The sequence below is a fragment of the Frieseomelitta varia genome, unplaced genomic scaffold (assembly GCF_011392965.1).
Source record: "Frieseomelitta varia isolate USP_RPSP 00005682 unplaced genomic scaffold, Fvar_1.2 scaffold_152, whole genome shotgun sequence".
In the NCBI taxonomy this organism is placed as follows: domain Eukaryota; kingdom Metazoa; phylum Arthropoda; class Insecta; order Hymenoptera; family Apidae; genus Frieseomelitta; species Frieseomelitta varia.
Genome location: NW_025109217.1, coordinates 1,471,086 through 1,490,911, shown reverse-complemented (window position 1 = coordinate 1,490,911; position 19,826 = coordinate 1,471,086). Strand labels below are relative to the sequence as shown.

Sequence of the window (19,826 nt, the reverse complement as noted above, 5' to 3'; positions counted from 1 at the left end):
ACTAATGTTTGCAAACAAAGCGAAATTTCAAAGTTTTCGAAATTTCACTTTCAAATTTTCGAAAATTTCTGAAAATAAAGTGTGTTTACATTAAAAAAATGTAAATAAATATTGGAAACCAAAACAAACAATCAAAAAATGTAAATAAACATTGGAAACCAAAATAAACGAACTAATGTTTGCAAACAAAGCGAAATTTCAAAGTTTTCGAAATTTCACTTTCAAATTTTCGAAAATTTCTGAAAATAAAATGTAAATAAATATTGGAAACCAAAACAAATAATCAAAAAAATGTAAATAAACATTGGAAACCAAAACAAACGAACTAATGTTTGCAAACAAAGCGAAATTTCAAAGTTTTCGAAATTTCACTTTCAAATTTTCGAAAATTTCTGAAAATAAANNNNGTTTACATTAAAAAAATGTAAATAAATATTGGAAACCAAAACAAACAATCAAAAAATGTAAATAAACATTGGAAACCAAAACAAATAAACCAATGTTTGCAAACAAAGCGAAATTTAAAAATTTTCAAAATTCCACTTTCAAACTTTCAAAAATTTCTGAGAATAAAGTGTGTTTACATTAAAAAAATGTAAATAAATATTGGAAACCAAAACAAACAATCAAAAAACTGTAAATAAACATTGGAAACCAAAACAAACAGACTAATGTTTGCAAACAAAGCGAAATTTCAAAGTTTTCAGAATTTCGATTGCAAATATACTTACTTATACTTACCCAGTGTCCATGAATTATCCAGAAGTGTTGGAAATGATTTCATAATAATTCACTTAGAAGTAAGTTAACATACGAATACTTACCCATACTTACCCAGTATGAACTGTCCACACGTATTGTAGATGATTTCATTGCATGATAGATCATTTAATAAACTACAGCAATTGAAGTATTTCAATTCAACAGTCGACTTTAATATTTCACATGCAATTATAATTTCCAATCGGATTGCGAAACTTTGAAATTTTGCTTTGTTTGCAAACATTGGTCTGTTTGTTTTGGTTACCAATGTTTATTTACATTTTTTTGATTGTTTGTTTTGGTTTCCAATGTTTATTTACATTTTTTTTATGTAAACACACTTTGTTTTCAAAAATTTTCGAAAATTTGCAAGTGGAATTTCGAAAAGTTTAAAATTTCACTTTGTTTGCAAACATTGGTCTGTTTGGTTTGGTTTCCAATGTTTATTTACATTTTTTTGATGTAAACACACTTTGTTTTCAAAAATTTTCGAAAATTTGCAAGTGGAATTTCGAAAAGTTTAAAATTTCGCTTTGTTTGCAAACATTGGTCTGTTTATTTTGGTTTCCAATATTTATTTACATTTTTTTGGTGTAAACACAATTTGTTTTGAAAATTTACTTATCAACTAATTTTCCCTATAGTTCAGTTTAGACCGCGAAATAAAGAAGAAAGAAAATTGCCCAATCTAAACTGAACTGTAGGGTGCGTAGTTCTTAGCTTGATATCGTTTTATAAACATTATTGTTTTACAAACTTTAGCATTTGTAGGACGGTATCAATTACCAAGACCCACCACGAGGAGGTGACTACGCACGGGTCTCCTTATAGTGTATTCTAAAACAGTACTATTTTATATATTCATCACACGAAACACGATTTATACTTGTATTGAATTTAAGTAATTGGTTAGAAAAGGAAAAGATCGTTTGATTGATCTAATAACTAATTTAAGATATTGAATAAATATTCTTGTTCAACAAATAATGGTAGAGACTAAATTCTTTTCCTAATTATAAGTTCAAAAAAAAATAGTAAATGTATCTAATGATATTTAAATAGCAATAAACTAATATTACCTGTGTACATGCAGCAATGTAATGTATATTAGGGTAATTACTAAAGTTAACTATCAAAGTATATCTCGTGCGACTACGATGCACTTGTATAAAGTTCAAATAATCATGAACAAGTATTAACCCAACACCAAAGAAACGAAACCATGCAACTTACCGATAGTTGAAATCAGAATTGTAGATTAACATTCGGTTGCGTTGGATTTGGTTATGTTCGATGCCTCCGAACTTCTTGATCTGCTAATGCTTCTGCTTCTCAAACTCTCTTCAGCAATATGTGTTTGAACAGTTCACAATCTCACTTTTTAAGTCACTTTAAATATTAGATAATGTTTAAACAACTAGAATATTCAGAAATATTATTTAAAAATTCACTTCTAAAATTTAATCGATGCGTACGCGACAAAAGTTTAATTTGTAATGAGCTCTTGTCTCTGTATCGATCGACATTAATCCGATTTTTCGATCCTTAATGATACGAAACAGATAATTAAAAGTTCTTAGAAATGTATTAGTGATTCGATTACTAAAAATGATTAATTAAAAATTTTAAATAGTACTTAGAAATGTTATAGAAGAGAATTTATTGTTTAATTGTTACAAATAAATTATTAGAAATTATTAGATAATGTTTAGAATATTCAGAAATATTATTTAAAAATTCACTTCGAAAATTTAATCGATGTGCACACGATGAAAGTTCAACTTATAATGACCATTTTCCTGCTGAACCTTTAGGTAAAGTCAGTGATGCACAGCAGGTGAAGTGAAATTGTTTGCACGGTTAGTTTTTAACTTATAATTCTGTTGAGATATACTAAATACTAATTTATAAGCCTGTGATATATAATACTAATTTATGTAGAAAATAATTATATTATAATTATATTTACACTCAAAAATTAAATTTATCGTTTTGTTAAGAATAACTATGCAAATAAGAAATAGTTCACATTTAATTCAATAATTTTCGATGTAGATGTCACATTATTCCACAGACGAATAAAATGTTAATACTAACACATTGTATATCATTATGTCATACTTTATACCATCTTTATTAATAATTTATAGCAATAAGTGATTTCAGCCGTTAAAAATGTAGCTCAGTGAGTTTGTCTTAATAAATAAAAAAGAAAATATGTGTGGTATCGTCCAAAAAAATAAATTTTTCTTCGAAATTTTGAAATGGATGAATTTTGCAAGAAATAATTTGCAATACATATTGTGCTTCTTTATCGCAAACAATATTCGTAGAAATATTTTATTCATGTTCAAACTTTCATAAAATCAAGTTTACAGAATAAAGATAATTCATTTAAATTGTGAATTTACAAATTTGTAAATAAAAAAACCGTCATATCTAATTATATTGTTCATAAAAATATCACATTTTTATAAATTTTTTTCTAATACTTTTAAATAGATGTTAATAGTCAAATATATACTAAATTCGTCTCAATTTTCATCAATCTCTGTTTTAAATCGTTCTATTCCTTCGTTGATGTTCCACCACATTCAATTCAATGAATAATTCTTGAAATAAATCTGTCAATACTGTCCATATTTTCTAATTTTCGCGCTGCAAAACTTGCCTGAATCGGTACAACAGGATGTGATACGAAAATGGTAAGTGAGCCCATGCATCCTCCAATCGTGGGCCGAAAAAGTACATTGTATGCTAGGCTTATTCATATACCTCGTTTGTGGTGCTACAGTGCAAAACTTGCCTGAATCGGTACAACAGGATGTAACACGAAAATGGTAAAGGGGCCCTGAGACCCTCAATTGTGAGCCGAAAAAATACATTGTATGCGAGGTCTATTCATATATCTCGTCTGTGGTGCTGCAGTGAAAAACTTGCCTGAATCGGTACAACAGAATGTAACACAAAAATGGAAAGGGGGCCCTGAGACCCTTCAATTGTGAGCCGAAAAAATACATTGTATGCGAGGTCTATTCATATACTTCGTCTGTGGTCAGATTCTCCAAAACATGGACTAAAAAGCATTGGATGTTCGGTCTATCGTGTAACATAAATGTGATGTTCATTCCATACTAATGTTCTTAAATATAAATTTCGTTTGTAATGGAATTTTTAATAAAATTTAGTTTCAATTTCAACCATTATCAACGTTGTAATCTTATTCTTTCTATGCTGAATCGATAACGACTTTAAAACCGAAAAGAAACTTTGAGCCGTAAAACAAATATACATTAAATGATAGGTATGTTCTGTATTTTGCATCTATACCTTGATTAAATGAATTGTATAACCGAACAAATTATTTCGTTTCATTGATTTAAAAGACTTTATCTACAGATTTATTATCGATAGCAGCGTCATCTATCGAATTGTTGGTCTTATCGCGTAAGGATAATGCGGATACCTGAATAACTAAAAGTATGTCTATATTCCGGTTCAGACACGCTAAAAATATCCCTGCATGAGTGTAGCTCGTTATAATTGATCATTTGTAATTTTATTTTTCCAACTCAGGTAATTTACGACTTAATTCCTTGATGTCACGTATTGAGTAAGATCCTACATGAATTGCAATGCAATAAAAACCTCATCGACAATCTTAAAAGGCAATTGGGAATAACTAATATTTGCCCAGGGTCCAATAATATGTTAGTCATCCCTGGGAACGACAGACGCGAGGCGACATGACGTTTTGTCGGTGACGCGACAACTTTGTGATATCGAACCGTATCCACCGATCAAGTATTCTTTTACGCATTGCGCTGCGGTATTCTGGTTATCGTTCGACGCTCAGCAATTCTGAAACTCAATCAAAAAGTAAAAAAGGGTGGCCAAGGTGAAAGTGACACGGGTTGGAAAAGCGTCGCAGACGTTGCGTGTTCGCGAACTCCGTATGACACGTATCGCGTTGCGAACTGTACTGCGAGGGATACAAAACTTATGAATTCAAAGTCGCGTGATAACACTAATCTTACAAAAATCAAGCAGACAACTGCATATTACTTTACGAAATAATTTTTTGTTGATGTTAGACGTGTTTTTATTTCAGTATACCGTCACGTTCTTTGCAAAAAGATATTAATTCGCGATAGAGCGACGTATTTATTTATCATTAAAAACAAAAAGAAAAAAAAAAGATGGATGAAACAAGAAATTACATAAATTTAGTGTTAACAGTTAAAAAATATCCAGCGTTATATGATCTCAGCTGCAATGACTACCACAATAGAGTTGTACGAAATAAAATGTGGAGAGCAGTGGCACAAGAGGTGAACGCTTCTGGTAAGAATTATTCCGAGTTCAAATGCGTCTTTCGAGTTCCTTATGCGAAATTTTTTATATTTTGTATTCCTGTACGTTCGCCCTTATAGCTGCGGAATGCAAGGAGAAATGGAAAAATCTTCGGGCTAGCTTCAGTAGACATTTAAGAAATCAAAGTACGGCGAATTCGAAAGCGAAAAGGCCGTATTACATGGCCGATTATATGGACTTTTTACTTCCCTACAGCAAACTTCGTAGGTAATTGACAGACATTGACATGCAATAGAAAATCGCTAATAGATTCCGTGATTCATTCGAACTTTTTTTTTATATTTCTCTGTTTTTATATCCTTAGGCCAGATGACAGTTTGAATGAAGAAGGACCAATAGCGCAAGAGAATTGGAACGAAGAGGAGACCGCCTCTGATACATCCTCCAATTACGAAAAATTAAACAAGTCCGACCAAAAGATGCCAGAGCCAGAAAGAGAAGGAGACACGAGGAACGAAGAATACGCGTTCTCGAGGAGTAAAACAATCAGGGTTACAGACGACCAATTGTTATCACACAGATGCTTGGATAATTGTGTTCTCGCCAATCGTCACGACTTCGACGAATCGATCAGCGACTCAGACTTGTTGTTCTTTAAAAGCTTGCTTCCAGATGTACGACAGATGACAAGACAAGAGAAGAGAAGCTTTAAAATATCTGTGTTGAATTTGATCGATAAGATACTGAACGAAAAGGAATCGGGAATGTCAATCGAAAACGATATTTCTTGCTCGACAGTGAAAAATCAACAAGACGAAAGAATCGATCAATTTTAAATCAAGAGATTTTATAAAAGTTAATTATAAAAGTTCGTAATGGTTATAAATAAACATATTACAACGACTGATAAATGATATGTATATATATGCATAAACTTTATATATATGTATATATAAACAACTAGGAAATGTTATTAGCACAATTTACGTGGGAAATTTATATTCTAAAATAATTTGTAATTTATCATAGTATTAGTATACTATTACTAATAGGAATTAATAAAGTCATATTATTAAAATATATACAGCAATAAAAGATAATTAAAAACAAGATATAACCGAACCCATACAATTTCATGATTAAATAATAAAAAGGGATCTTTCCCCCTTCTCCTTTCAGCTTGTTTTCGCAGACGTAGAATAAAAACGAATAAAAATACATATTTGCACGACCAAAGTATTATCTTGACGTGGTTGAGAATCACTGAAAAATGTTGATTGGTCAGTGAAGACAACGCGGTATCTTCGAGCCAACGGAAGAAGCTAATGAAAATTGAACATGTGTTGCGCCAAAAGATTCGACTGTTTTCGGTTAATTATCCGAAAACAATCGAATTTTTAAACGTACCATAATATATAGTGTGCACGTGCAAATCTACGAATGTAAACATGACGTTTCTAGACAAATTGTTTTCGCAGATTATACTTTGACAATGGCGTAATTCTAGATCAATGAAAAAAAAAAAAAAAGATAAATGCGTCTTTTAACTCTCATTCCTTCTTCATTTCTCCAACTTAGTTTGTTCCTTGCTGTCAAATTTACACAGTGATGAGAAATTAATACCTACGATGAAAAGAAATAATTAAATTTGCAAATTCTTTTATAAACAGACTAAATTCAATTATTTATAATTTCTCATAATACTCTCATATATAAATATCCAATTTTATATTCAATTTTATATCGTGATCTTACATTTTATCAAACCAATATACAAGAATGAATGATGGTTAAGAATACAGGCGTTCATGATATTCTTTTATCTTTTTACACACAGGAACATTTATTTATTTATTTTTAATTATAATCAAAAGTATTCTATATGTACCAATTTTCGAAACAATATAAAGATTAACATAAATAACGTTGAAAATTTTAAACAATTCTGTTTTTAAACATGTACTGTTCCAATTGGAGATGAAAGAATTTTAAATCAGATTGTACTTTCATTGGCGTATATCTGAATTTTTGCTATTGAACTCTACCTAAAAAGACGTGACATTTTGACCAATGAATTTATAAATCAGAAGAAATATATTAATTTTAATAAAAAAAAATACATAATTATCAATTAGCAAATAATCAAAATATATATTTTACCGATAATCAAATTTTAAATTTGTAACTGAAAAACATTTGCCGATCGTGATTCACGTGTGAAATTACGCATCCATTGAAACAAGTCAAATCTTCCCTTTAGTTATCCGATTATCACGATCTGGACATATCAAAAAATATAATTTGCCAGTCACTGCTTGAACTTATAAAGAGCAAAGCGTATACACGTCACAAAGGCACACTTGTCGCGTCAGTTCGTAATGCATAACACAATTCAACGTCGCGTACGTGCAGCACGGGCGAATCGTCATGATAAGGACGTACCTGGACGCTAGGCGAAAAATGCGCATGCGCCAATTCGAAAGGGCCAATCAAAATAGAGCAGTGCCACAGTAGGGGCATTGGGGGGGCTCTTGGTGGCCTTGCGCGTTCTTCCGATTTCGCGAAAGCTGAAAGCACGTCCATTTTGTTAGTACATACGATCCCGGTTAGTCGACGCCGGTGCAAAGTATAATTCTCGTTTGCGACGAGTTCGTGTTACTCGAGTCGAGTAAGGGTTACAAAGCCAGTGGCTGTCTGTCGGCGGCGTTCGTAGATTCGTGTCTGTGTTTCGTAAGTACAGAGAGCGCAGCCGGCAAGCGTGAGAACCTACTTGTAGATACATCGTGCAAGAGGAATCGAGGAGGTGAAATCGTTGGAAAGAGAATCGTCGGTGCAGGGCCGCGAAACGCGTCGCGTACCCGGTTCGTCATTAGTTTTCGTTTTAGCAAGATGGCGGAACTACAGGGTACCCCGGTTGCCCAGGACGCCCTGTCCGTAGCTCAGTTAGAGCTCGGTGGAAATCCGAATGCCCTGGCGTTGCGTAGGCCATTTGATCCGGTGGCACATGATCTCGACGCGACCTTCCATCTTACGCGATTCGCCGACCTGAAAGGATGAGGGTGTAAGGTCCCTCAGGAGGTTCTCGGGAAACTCCTCGAGGGACTGCAGGCCGACGATGGTAGCGCACAAGATCATGAGCATGCCCATTTTATGCACATGGCCATTCCACGCATCGGTAAGTTTGATTTTATTGCGCGCCTTTGCGAGACAGCGCTACGCCGACATATTTGATCTTTTTTTTTTTTTTTACACAGGCGTCGTTAGTTTTCTTTTCTTGTGTATTTTTAGGTTTTATTAGTTGAGTTAACGCAAACATCTGTCCGAATGTTTCTCTATCGTTAAATTTTTTTTTTTTACACTTTCAAACAATTACGTTCGTTGAAGTAAAGAACTATTGTTGCAAATTTGAGTAACACGTGTATTATGAAAATTTTTCCCGGCTAAAATATTCTTTCACGTATGAATACCGCGTTTTATTTACGTGATTGTAAAAGGTTGTTACTCATTGTAGGTATTTTGTTTGTAAACAAATAATTTTATTAGATCTAGTAACAGAAACTGTTACCCAGGGCGCGAATATCAATAGGCAGCCCTGTCATTTTAGCAGCCATGTTATCGTCTCCCGCCCAATTTCTCCCACGCCACCGGAAATACTAGTGTTCTCAACTTGTATTTTAATGACACACGAAATCACAACACCGGAATTATTAATACACAAATGAGTTTTTTTTATTGATAGTATTGCATGTCAATTGAATTAAAGTGAATCTATAGAAAGAATATGAATCATACGAAAGTAACTAAGAAGTATTATTTTTTTTTTAGAAATACATAAATATTGAGAATTTTTTTTTTTTATTTCAGGCATTGGCATGGATTCCTCCGTGACTCCACTGAGGCATGGGGGGCTTAGTTTGGTACAAACTACAGACTTTTTCTACCCATTAGTCGATGATCCTTACATGATGGGTAAGACACATCATTAATATTTTGACAGATTATGCATTGTACATTTACATGAATTTCAGAATTCCTTTATTAAGGATAAAGTTTGTTTGATGGTATCCTGTTTAACCACTGCTATTGGAGTACTTTTTCAGGTAAAATTGCATGTGCAAATGTTATCAGCGATCTATATGCCATGGGTGTTACTGAGTGTGACAATATGCTGATGCTGTTGGGAGTCAGTACAAAAATGACCGAGAAGGAACGGGATGTTGTTGTTCCTTTAATCATGAGGGGATTCAAAGATTCTGCTTTGGAAGCTGGTACCACAGTGACAGGAGGTCAGACAGTTGTTAATCCTTGGTGTACGATAGGTGGTGTTGCTTCTACTGTTTGTCAACCAAATGAATACATTGTGTATGTGCCAATGAATAATTGATGTAACATAATATTATTTCTTTTTTAATAACTGTTTATGTTACAGACCGGACAATGCGGTTGTGGGTGATGTTCTTGTTTTGACAAAGCCACTTGGCACTCAAGTTGCTGTTAATGCTCACCAATGGTTAGATCAACCAGATCGTTGGAACAGAATCAAACTTGTGGTCAGTGAAGATGATGTGAGAAAAGCCTATCAAAGAGCAATGGACAGTATGGCCAGGCTCAACAGAATAGGTATGCAATAAATTACAACTTTGTATCTTTTATTAATACAAAAGCGGTAATTAATTCTTTTTTGTATTTTCAGCGGCTAGATTAATGCATAAATACAATGCTCATGGAGCAACAGATGTTACGGGCTTCGGCCTTTTAGGACACGCACAAAATCTGGCCAAACACCAGAAGAACGAAGTCTCTTTTGTTATTCATAATTTACCTGTTATCGCTAAAATGGCAGCTGTAGCAAAAGCATGCGGTAACATGTTCCAACTTCTTCAAGGTCATTCGGCGGAAACGAGCGGTGGGTTGCTCATTTGCCTACCTAGAGAACAGGTTTGTAATATTTTCTTTTTTCAAGTATTTTTTTTTTTTTCTTGTACCCTGCTAATACAGTAGAGTATATTATTCATCATTAAATACTTTAAAGAACGGCAGGAAAAGCAATAGAGAATTCCATGCCGATTTGCTATTGTAAGCATTTTGGCGACGTCGAATCTCTTACAATTATTTTTATTTCTTGTAATACAAAAGGCATCAATAAAATGTTTATTACTGAACAAATTCTTACGATTTACGAATAATTTTTAGGCCGCTGCGTATTGTAAAGATATCGAAAAGCAGGAAGGTTACCAAGCATGGATTATTGGTATCGTAGAGAAAGGAAACCGCACAGCTAGAATAATTGACAAACCACGAGTAATAGAAGTGCCAGCTAAAGAAAAAGATGGGGAACTTTGGTAAAAAATCAAAGACAGTGACGAAGTTTTTTCTATTTACTTTCATGTATTTAGGAGAAATCACATGCAACACAAAAAAAAGCATTTACATAGATCAACACTATTGTACCAGATTCAAAGCACTTACATGTGCACCATTACAATGGACTAATTGCATATTTTTATCGGATAAAAATTTCAACTATATACTTTTTTTTGTCCTATAGGTTAAAAGAATGAAATATTACAATACCGATTTATACTTATGTGTTATTTTTTATTGAAATTCAGTTCCAAGTAATTTAGGAAACGTTTTCTATTTTTTCTCGTTTTTTTAATATTTGTTGAAATCTAAAAATATTTCGCAATAAAACATAAAATGTTCATAACAGTTGATAATTATGAACTCTCTTACTGAAAAGAATTCGATACAAAAAAGAAAAACATGAAAAGGCAATAAAGTATAAAAAAAAAACAGGTTTTAATAGCTTATCTTTTTTTTTTAAGATTTAAGACTTAATTAAGTATAGACCCAGGTAGCACTAAGAACAGACTAAGCTTGAAGCATTTGATCAAACATGCGATATGTTGAGTGACATTTGGGTGCTTAGTGTTAATAAAGAATGTTATGGTACACATAAATGATAGCTCGTGATTACAAAGATTTATAAATATATTTTAAAGGGGTACACAATATTGCCGAGAAGAAAGAAGCGGTTTTAACGATATATTGTACATTACGTCGACTTTACGGATTTAAAAGAAACATTGAAATCATAGTTATAGAGATGCAAATTTGTAAACAGAGATAAACCACCCCGTAGTACACAATGATAGGCTTTCACAAGCCAACAAGATTTTCACGATTTGTAATTTTGATCTATTGTTACATAGAATGCGTAAGATGTCCAAACGAAAAGAAGGCCTTCTCTAGTTTTCTCGTTACATACGCTTTTGAAAATAATTATAAAAGAAATCGAGCACAGGCCCTAATGTTGTATTACTTTTTCATATGAATAAAGTGCTACTTTGTCAATAAAAATAGTACGTTATTTTTATTAAGGTCTCAAGAAAATCTTTACATATTCAAAGTGAAAGAAATATAATTTTTAGCATGCAAAGATTAAAAAACGATTTATATTTATCTCAGATATATTTGTACGTACACATGCTCATCGTACAAGGTAGCCAACAACCGAACCAGAAAAGACTAGACCCTTTCATTCATTGGTTAATCAGTTATCTAACAATCCGGCAACTAGTCGCCATCGTGCCTCACAGGTCACTGTTATAGATAGAGTAACGCGTTATATTTTGAAGAACTGTAGTTGCCATAACATTCTCGCGTAAATCGACGACGAGAGACAATTAAACCAGAAGTTCGACGTAAATATTTGACAAGTTTTTTTTATTATCGTGTACCTTTAAAGTGACGATTTAATGGTAGCACTATCCACGTGGTGTTTCAAGGCTGCGGCCTTCAGGGCCGTGATATTAGGTGCCCCTGCTTCCGGTAAAGGTACTATGTCAGCCAGAATTGTTGAACATTTTAAGATGACTCACATTTCAAGTGGTGATAAACTACGACTTCATATGAAGTCGAATACCGGTACGTTTTAAACCATAAATCGTTCGCTGTGTTATTTAAATCATCCTAAAGAATGATGGAACTTCTATCACTCATTCTTATTTCTTCAGATTAAAATTTTCATTTTAATCCATACCATTTGTTTTTTTGAAGTTGATTTGTCGAAAACATTTTTTGATTTTAAGTATATTCGTGACATATACATATGTATATTTTTCGACCTTAAAAGTTATGTTTAGGATGCTTTATTTGACGAAGTGCAGTTAAAAAAACACGTTTCTCAATATTCTTTAACCAAGTTAAAATTATTCTTGTTTAATTCGTTAATGATATTCTATGTATTCGTACTTGTTTGCGAGCTAAATTTACGCGATAGTTATTGAATGAAAGGCATACTACTCATTTATAAATATTCATCTAAATATTTAGATTCGTGCTCGGAATTACATTACACTATCATTTATTGCTAGACAGCATGGATTTTTGTCGATCTGTTATTGTTTCAAATTCCACACGTAACTCAATAAGTTATTAATACAAGTACAGGAAATTAATCTAATGCTTAAGTATACATTTCCTTATCATTCTATATAATCAAGCCAATATACGTAGATTTATATTATCGAATTAGTCTAATTAACATGCCTTACTCATCTGCGTTAGCGTCAGACGTTTTTAAACATTTTTATGAATGAGTTTCTAATTTTTAATTCTATAAAAAATTGTCGCATAGATTATTTTACATATTCATTTGATAATCAAGTAAAATTAATACAATTAATACAATTTTGCGTCAAATTTCTTAGAAGTACGTCTACAAAAACAGCTATTTGGACATGATTAGATTTTTTACAGTGCATTTTATATTTTTATGTATTCAATATCACGTTATCAGGCTATTTGTTTGTACAATGAGGAAATACTGAACTTTTTATTACACAAATTCAAATAATTCTCGGAACAAATATCTCCCATTAATACAATTATCGGTCGTCTCAAAGTCCAATGTATGACTATATTAATGGAACAATAATAACGCTTTGCACGAAATGATAAATGTAATCGAAATGTAATTGTTTTAATAATATAGAACTGGGCAAAGCAGTCTCGAATTACGTGCTATCCGGTAAATTCGTACCTGATGATATAATGATTTCAATGATAAAGAAAGAAATCGAATCGGTTGCTGATCAAAATTGGTTATTAGATGGTAAGTAATTCAACGGGAATTGAAATTCCCGTCTTAAAAACACCGCTTACATTGACCAATTGTTGGGCAATATTCAATACAATTTTAAGAATTATAGTGGAAATATATATTTTATTATTATTTGCAATTCCCGATGTACCTATTACTTTATTTTAATATTTTTATTCAACAAGTTGTTACTTGTTAAAGTAGATGATTAATTATTAATTAACAGCAATTAAATTCTTTGTTTAATTATTAAATTAATCGCGGTTTTTACGATTAATTCATTTTAATTGTAATAATTAATCAAACTCAATCGAATTCAAAGTTTTAATCGATCGATATCCGATAGATGTGGATTGTGAACATACAATAATATACTATACGCGGGCAGATAAATTCAAATATTTGGCATTGTTATAGGATTTCCAAGAACATTAATACAGGCGGAAAAGCTGCAAAAAATGCATTCAGTGAATCTGGTTCTTTACCTCGATGTCCCCGTTAAAGTGATATTAGATCGTGTGCAAAATAGATGGGTTCATTTGCCCAGTGGAAGAGTCTATAATGTCGGGTTCAATAGTCCAAAAGTACCGGTAAGTTGGAACAGAAACGTTGACTGGTACTCAAATATATCGTTGGCAATATGCCTAGTAAATCTTCATAATTAGATTTTCCTTTCGATTTACTAACCGATGAATCTTTTTTTAGACGACTTTTTTTATCTTTGAAACTTTTTACTATGTCCAAAACTATTGAATGACTAATAATTTGGTTTTTAACAGGGCAAGGATGACGTGACTGGCGAGCCTTTAAGTAAAAGAGACGATGATAAGGTTGAAATTGTAAAAGAAAGACTGGAGAGGTATTCGAATGCTACTAAACCTATTTTAGAATTTTATAGTGATTTAGGTTTATTAAATACTTTTCGAGGTAACACTACTAATGAACTATGGCCAAATGTTAAGGAGACCCTTACCAAATATCTGTCGTGTTCTTAATTTACTTAGGCATATTAATATTTTATAACAAAATACACATCAATTAGTGCATATGTTTTTAATCAATAGTAATTACATGCTTCCATTTGTGCTGTGTAAGATATCAATATCAATTTACATGCGCACAAATTGATGAATTGAATGGATGCACACAAATTGTGGAAATATATTTTTCTGCAACTTATATATATGTACATATATAAAAGTTACTGTGTATATATACAATTAACAGATTATTTGAATATTTTGGATGAATACAGTATACATCAATTTTATTAACTTTTATCGACAACTTTTACTTATTTTGTACATACCCGATCTGATTTTTTATATTTGTACATATTCTTTGTATCGACACGCAAGATTTGATGGAAGTATAATTTTATGAATATTCATTAACAAAGCAAGCAATTGCAACTGATTTATGTTTCACTTGTCATGCTTCGTATATATCGATTGTAAAACGATGTTGATATAAAGGGATCAAAGAAGCTAAAGAATGATTCTAAATCAGTGGAATTTGTTGAGCCTTTTATGACACAAGTGTATTAAGACATATGTATATTCCGTTTCAAAGTGTACTAATGATCATAAACAGGTAATAAATATTAAAACATGATTTTTTTAATCGTTTTTCCATATTTATTTTTAACTGTACTGATATAAGAATTTCAACAACTTTTAGTTGTGTACAGATCTTATCAATATGAGTATAATATACCTTATATATCATGCTCACATTTTCTTTTCATTCGAAAATTAAGTCATTCCTCAGTAATAACAATGATTTAATGTCATACATGCTTATTAAATACGTGTTTCTCTTTCACAACATAAAACATTATGTCAAACGCAGTGATGAGCTGTGGGAACTTAGTATAAGTTCATTACAACTGTTGAAGGAAAATCAGAATATTATGTAAATAAATAAGTTAAAGTTGCATCGTAGAAAAAAGAAATTTAAATTAATTGAGGTTTAAATATTACAACAGGTAGATATGGTTGAATATGTAATGCGTAACACTGATGATTGCATAAACATCTTTAACTAAAAGAAAATATACTCAAGTTGTATCTTGCGAGGAATCTAATATTACTGCGTCACAAAATAAGTTATGTCAGGAACATTTTCATAAGGAATTAAGAAATTTTTATAAAAATTACTCTTCATAGCAAAATCATCAACTTACGATCTACGCAAGTAAGATTTTCTCGACGTAATTATCCATGAAAAAGAATAAATATCTTCTTGGTTATGATAATTCTAAGTCATATACTAAATTACTCTACTTAATAATAATTTTCGAGATCAGTAAACAAGATAAAAAAAAAATTGTGCAATAACTGGAATATGAAAGCCGCGTTCTAAATTATGATCACAGAATGATGTATAGATAATGCTAATTCGGATCTATAAATGCATTATCACGAATGAAAAATAGTCGATATATCGATTCACGTCAGTCGTTCAACGAGTATGTTGAGATCTAAAGATCATATTGCGGCATAAATTTATTTTAAAAATTAATATTCAACTCCCTAATATGCAACATTGTCATCTAAAGTCATCAATCGATTTTTTCTTATACATATATGGACGAATGAACGGAGAATTATAATTAATGACAAACATTATCATCCTTCTCCAGGAATTATCCATGAATGCTTTTTTAAGTACATGATATCTTTTTTTTTTTTTTTTAATCTATAATTAACATTTCATTGTACCAGTTCGAATTCTTCGCATTCGTCAAGGTCGTCATCGTAAGTTCCATTACCTGTAAAAGAGGTAGTAGAGGGAATTATATTTTCTGCAATTTCAATTTTTCGATGGAGATCTTTCCCGCTCCCTTCACAAAATAAAAACATCGGATAATTGACTTTTTCATCTTCCGGCACCAAGTACTGCAATATCAAAAATATATTGTTGTATTTGCAAATGATCATAATATACGGATGGGAATAATCATACATACAGAGGGAGCAATCTCCATAAAGTTTGTAAATTGCAATTTGTTATGAAAATAAAATCCCACACAACAGCTAGGATCCATTTTTGATATTAACATTTTCCTTGGTGAAGTACAATGAAAACTCGTCAAAGGGAAATTATCTTTTAATACATCAACAGTTTCTTGACAATAATGCGGATCTAGATTAATTAATTTATCTTCCTGGAAACCAATAAAATAAAGCGAATGCCGAGGTCGACCACCGATTACACCAATACAGGTGTCTAGTGTAAGTAAGTGTGTTAAGCAAGATGCATAAATAGGATTTAATTTGTCAGCACCAAGTCTTAAAGGTACAAAGAGTATAAGAGATTTCCACTTGCCATCTGGCATTTGGCATACATTTTTTACATCTTGCAGATAAACTATAAGAAAATATTATAAATTAGCCTCAGGAATATATGACAAATTTCCATCATTAACATTATATGCTACATCACCTGCACAATCTTGAGCAACATAAACGGCCAAGTTACTGAATATTGGATGTTGTTTTGCTGCTTGCTCTACTGCTTGGCATAAAAGATGAGCTACAGAAGTAGGTCCATACCAATCTCCTGCACGTTTTCCCCACAGAGCACCCAAAGAAACAAGTGTATGTATAGAAAATGGAGATATACTATGTGGTAGATCTCCAAATGATTTAATTATTAACCTGTGATTATATTCATCCAATTTTTGTTGTTCTGTTTTTATTGGTTGATCTAACTGCCACTGCCATTCTGTAAGAAAAATTTCTGTATTATTATTCTATAAATAAAATATAAGTATAATATACCAAATTAATAATCATTATATCATAATTTATGATTAAAATTTGTAAAAAAAAATAAATGCCTCTTCCAAGAAAATGGCAGACCAGCGCTTGTGCCAACATCATTTGACCACTACGTAGCATACATCCCCAACCACAATCGGTGGTGAATGTAGAACCATTCAGTATAGGAAATTCCCTTCTATATGTTAACCAAAGGCGTGATGTGAAATCCTTCTTAAATTCTTCTATACCATCCTCGAAACTAATAGCATCCATAGCTAAAGATATTTCACTTCCAGTGTCTAAAGTTTTCTCCGCTTCGGAAGCCTTTTCCAAAAACTCTTCCGGTTTCTTGCGATAAATTTTTCCAAGTAACCATACTGGAGATTCTTTCGAGAAGTTTGGTTTAACTACCTTAATGGTCCAGCCTTCGAAAGAATCAACTATCAATGAGATTCGCAGAAACACATACCTATATTATAATCGATTGTGAAATTGTTTCACACTAACCATATTTAACATTATTCCACATAGACAATAATTTTGTTTTGACTTTGCTGTCAACCTCTGTAGTAACACTAGAATCATCCACAGGCAATCCATTATTTGTAGTAGCTAGTTGTATATGTGGAACACGATCTGTGGTAATCATTCCAGAAAATAATCCTATTGTACTGTTGGTAAAACCTCCTAAGAACAAAGTAAGCTTTGATCAATGATTCGTATGTCTAAAATGTACTCTTCTCTTTATGATTGATTATATGAACAAGGTTGCTTGGTAAACGAGGAAGGAACGAGCAAGGTCGCTAAAAGCCATGATAACAAAGATGTTAGTAATAAAAGAAGCAAGAGCAACAGAAAGAAATTGTAACTGCAAATGGGAAGGGGGGGAGGAGGGGGACGTGGATCCATAACAGGAAATTCTTGCGCGTGATTGACTCGCGTTAAATTTACTCACTTACCTAACCTTTCCCTGGAGGGTTGCACCTGTCCATTCATGCCCAACAAGTAAATTTTTGAAAGCATACACTCCAATACATTTAAGTACCGTACAGAAAGGCAATTACATTTTTGTATAAATACGATCACGGTTATGTGGACATCGCAAACATCCACAGTTTTATCGCATTCCGTATGAACAACTGATTGCTATTGTCACAGAATTTAATATAATTATGCATTGGCTGATGCAGGCGCCAAACTTAACGCAAAGCCCATTACCAGCCCACTGTTAACTTAATGCTTCATTTCCTTCGAAACACTAACACTAACTTCGTGAAACTTCGCTGTACGAGAATGATTTGTTATCCTCAACGATAGGATATTATTATTCCAAACTCGAGGATAAATGAAACAAATCGCAGGTCGTAAAGCAAACGAAATCAGAAACAGTACAAAGATATCCGAGCCACCGACAGGAAGAGACGCGTGTTTACAAAGAACATTGTGAAATTTAAAGCGTCCGTTAAGAACATTGCCAGCGCCGTATCGCGGCAAAATCGAACACTATGCGAGACCATACAGGAGTACATCGGCAGTATGCAGAAATCGCGCTGATCAGGATCTAATTTCGAAATGGCGGTATCTTATCGAGGAGTGTACACACTCGAGGAAGCTTCAATTGCTCTAGCAAATAGTGTGAGATCGATCATTCTTTTCTTTCCGGTATACGGAAATTGATTTATACCTTAGAATTTAACTGATCTGTTGTATTTTGTGAGTTGTTAAAAATTACTTAAAAAATAAATCTGCAACTTACTAGAGTATCTGAAACAGATTCACGTCTTTGTATACGATCATATTTTCTTTTTGCATCAATAAAATTTAACTGTCGTTCATTTAAAATTTATATTTATATTTTTATAGTTTTATGAAAAATAATTTTTAAACTTATTTAAAAATATATTTGCAACTTGCTAGAAATAATTTAATACTGGCGATCATAACAGTTTCGTCGCTTTCTGTTTAATCATTTCATATTCACGGTACTGCAAACCGAATGTTAGTTCGTTCTTAAAGTGGATCGCCATTTCATTAATTAATGCTTCCCGTTTCGAGAGGCTGACGAACGTTTTTTGCCGGTTTTATCCGCTTTTGAAAAAAACCTCGACAACGGGACGGACCGTTTATTGAATAAAAATCAAACAAGAGCTGGAGAGTGTTTAACTTATTCGAATTATTAATTAAGAGTTTGCCTCTCTCGTTGGAAATCTCCTTTATGTTCTACTGACGCAAAGAGTTCACGAGTTAAAAAGGAGAGAACAGAGAGATGAAGAATCGTAACTTCATTGGTTCAACATGAATTCTGTAGTTTTTCCAGTCTCATCTTTCTCTGCGCTCTTTCTAATTAATTACCAAAATTTCCAATTGATTTCAAAAAATGTTGAAACAAAAGCTGTCACTTGTGAGATACCCGAGTAAACGAAACTTGTCGCGAGATACCCGGATGCACGAAATAGTTGAAACTACATATTTATTATTTCTACTCATATTACACAGATGTCTATATTGTGATTTATATTTTAGCGATAAATAATAAAAACAATAAAGTACTCACTTTTTGTACTAATAATCTTTATAACTACTAGAGCTTTTATAACTACTTTCAACTACTAGAGTTGTTAGTATTTTAGTTAGTAATAATTTTTGTAAAAATACTAACAACTGTAGTTGTTCTGGCGCAGAACAGAACCCTCCGAGGCGTCAGTCAGGTCAATTCCTACAAAGCCTCGTCCCTGCCGAAAATTGCCAGATGTGCTAACAACCTAAGGACACTTTCTCTGGCCTTGGAGGGAAAAATAGTACGTGGAAAGGCTCGGTAGGGCATAAACAAAGCCTAGTCTAGGAAACAAGACGCCTTGGCCGGTTCCAGAAAGTCG

The 19,826-nt window shown here is 32.5% G+C and overlaps 4 protein-coding genes across 8 annotated transcripts in view; 3 read left to right on the top strand and 1 right to left on the bottom strand.

Annotated features, from left to right (window-relative positions):
• Positions 1–4,736: 4,736 nt before the first annotated feature.
• On the top strand, positions 4,737–6,137 carry LOC122535430 (transcription factor Adf-1-like). Its single transcript, XM_043666963.1, has 3 exons — positions 4,737–5,106; positions 5,196–5,343; positions 5,441–6,137. The coding sequence occupies exons 1-3, from the start codon at positions 4,962–4,964 to the stop codon at positions 5,910–5,912; spliced, it is 765 nt and encodes a 254-aa protein (XP_043522898.1). The 5' UTR covers positions 4,737–4,961; the 3' UTR covers positions 5,913–6,137.
• A 1,552-nt stretch (positions 6,138–7,689) lies between these two features.
• Positions 7,690–11,439, top strand: LOC122535416 (inactive selenide, water dikinase-like protein). The gene is made up of 6 exons (XM_043666935.1): positions 7,690–8,251; positions 8,941–9,045; positions 9,177–9,438; positions 9,506–9,696; positions 9,770–10,014; positions 10,270–11,439. Exons 1-6 carry the CDS (start codon positions 7,966–7,968, stop codon positions 10,420–10,422), a joined length of 1,242 nt encoding a protein of 413 aa, XP_043522870.1. The 5' UTR covers positions 7,690–7,965; the 3' UTR covers positions 10,423–11,439.
• Positions 11,440–11,628: 189 nt separating this feature from the next.
• On the top strand, positions 11,629–14,797 carry LOC122535435 (GTP:AMP phosphotransferase AK3, mitochondrial). 2 transcript variants are annotated; one of them, XM_043666974.1, is made up of 4 exons: positions 11,630–12,006; positions 13,076–13,195; positions 13,601–13,773; positions 13,963–14,797. In XM_043666974.1, the coding sequence occupies exons 1-4, from the start codon at positions 11,838–11,840 to the stop codon at positions 14,176–14,178; spliced, it is 678 nt and encodes a 225-aa protein (XP_043522909.1). In that variant the 5' UTR covers positions 11,630–11,837; the 3' UTR covers positions 14,179–14,797. The 2 variants fall into 2 exon arrangements, with proteins under 2 accessions (XP_043522915.1, XP_043522909.1); XM_043666980.1 differs by lacking the exon at positions 13,076–13,195 and having other exon boundaries at positions 11,629–12,006.
• The window catches only part of LOC122535380 (cysteine protease ATG4D), a 106,795-nt gene continuing 101,135 nt past the window's right edge, over positions 14,167–19,826 (bottom strand). The window contains exons 1-7 of one of the 4 annotated variants that reach the window (XM_043666879.1): positions 18,169–18,658; positions 17,910–18,096; positions 17,458–17,637; positions 17,028–17,375; positions 16,631–16,912; positions 16,155–16,555; positions 14,167–16,083 (exon numbers count right to left, since the gene is read on the bottom strand). In XM_043666879.1, the coding sequence (XP_043522814.1) occupies positions 15,898–16,083; positions 16,155–16,555; positions 16,631–16,912; positions 17,028–17,375; positions 17,458–17,637; positions 17,910–17,973 (1,461 nt within the window). In that variant the 5' untranslated portion in view covers positions 17,974–18,096; positions 18,169–18,658 and the 3' untranslated portion in view covers positions 14,167–15,897. Of the gene's footprint in view, positions 16,084–16,154; positions 16,556–16,630; positions 16,913–17,027; positions 17,376–17,457; positions 17,638–17,909; positions 18,662–19,826 lie in introns of those variants that run through there. The other 3 variants (XM_043666885.1, XM_043666871.1, XM_043666892.1) reach the window with 3 other exon arrangements.

What these genes read in the sequence shown, in the direction of transcription:
- LOC122535435 (XM_043666974.1), top strand. Translation starts at nt 11,838, where the DNA reads ATGGTAGCACTATCCACGTGGTGTTTCAAGGCTGCGGCCTTCAGGGCC. An exon ending in TCATATGAAGTCGAATACCG is followed by an intron (nt 12,007 to 13,075) that starts GTACGTTTTAAA and finishes TTAATAATATAG; the next exon opens with AACTGGGCAAAGCAGTCTCG. An exon ending in TCAATAGTCCAAAAGTACCG is followed by an intron (nt 13,774 to 13,962) that starts GTAAGTTGGAAC and finishes GGTTTTTAACAG; the next exon opens with GGCAAGGATGACGTGACTGG.
- LOC122535430 (XM_043666963.1), top strand. Translation starts at nt 4,962, where the DNA reads ATGGATGAAACAAGAAATTACATAAATTTAGTGTTAACAGTTAAAAAA. An exon ending in ACAAGAGGTGAACGCTTCTG is followed by an intron (nt 5,107 to 5,195) that starts GTAAGAATTATT and finishes TCGCCCTTATAG; the next exon opens with CTGCGGAATGCAAGGAGAAA. An exon ending in CCCTACAGCAAACTTCGTAG is followed by an intron (nt 5,344 to 5,440) that starts GTAATTGACAGA and finishes TTATATCCTTAG; the next exon opens with GCCAGATGACAGTTTGAATG.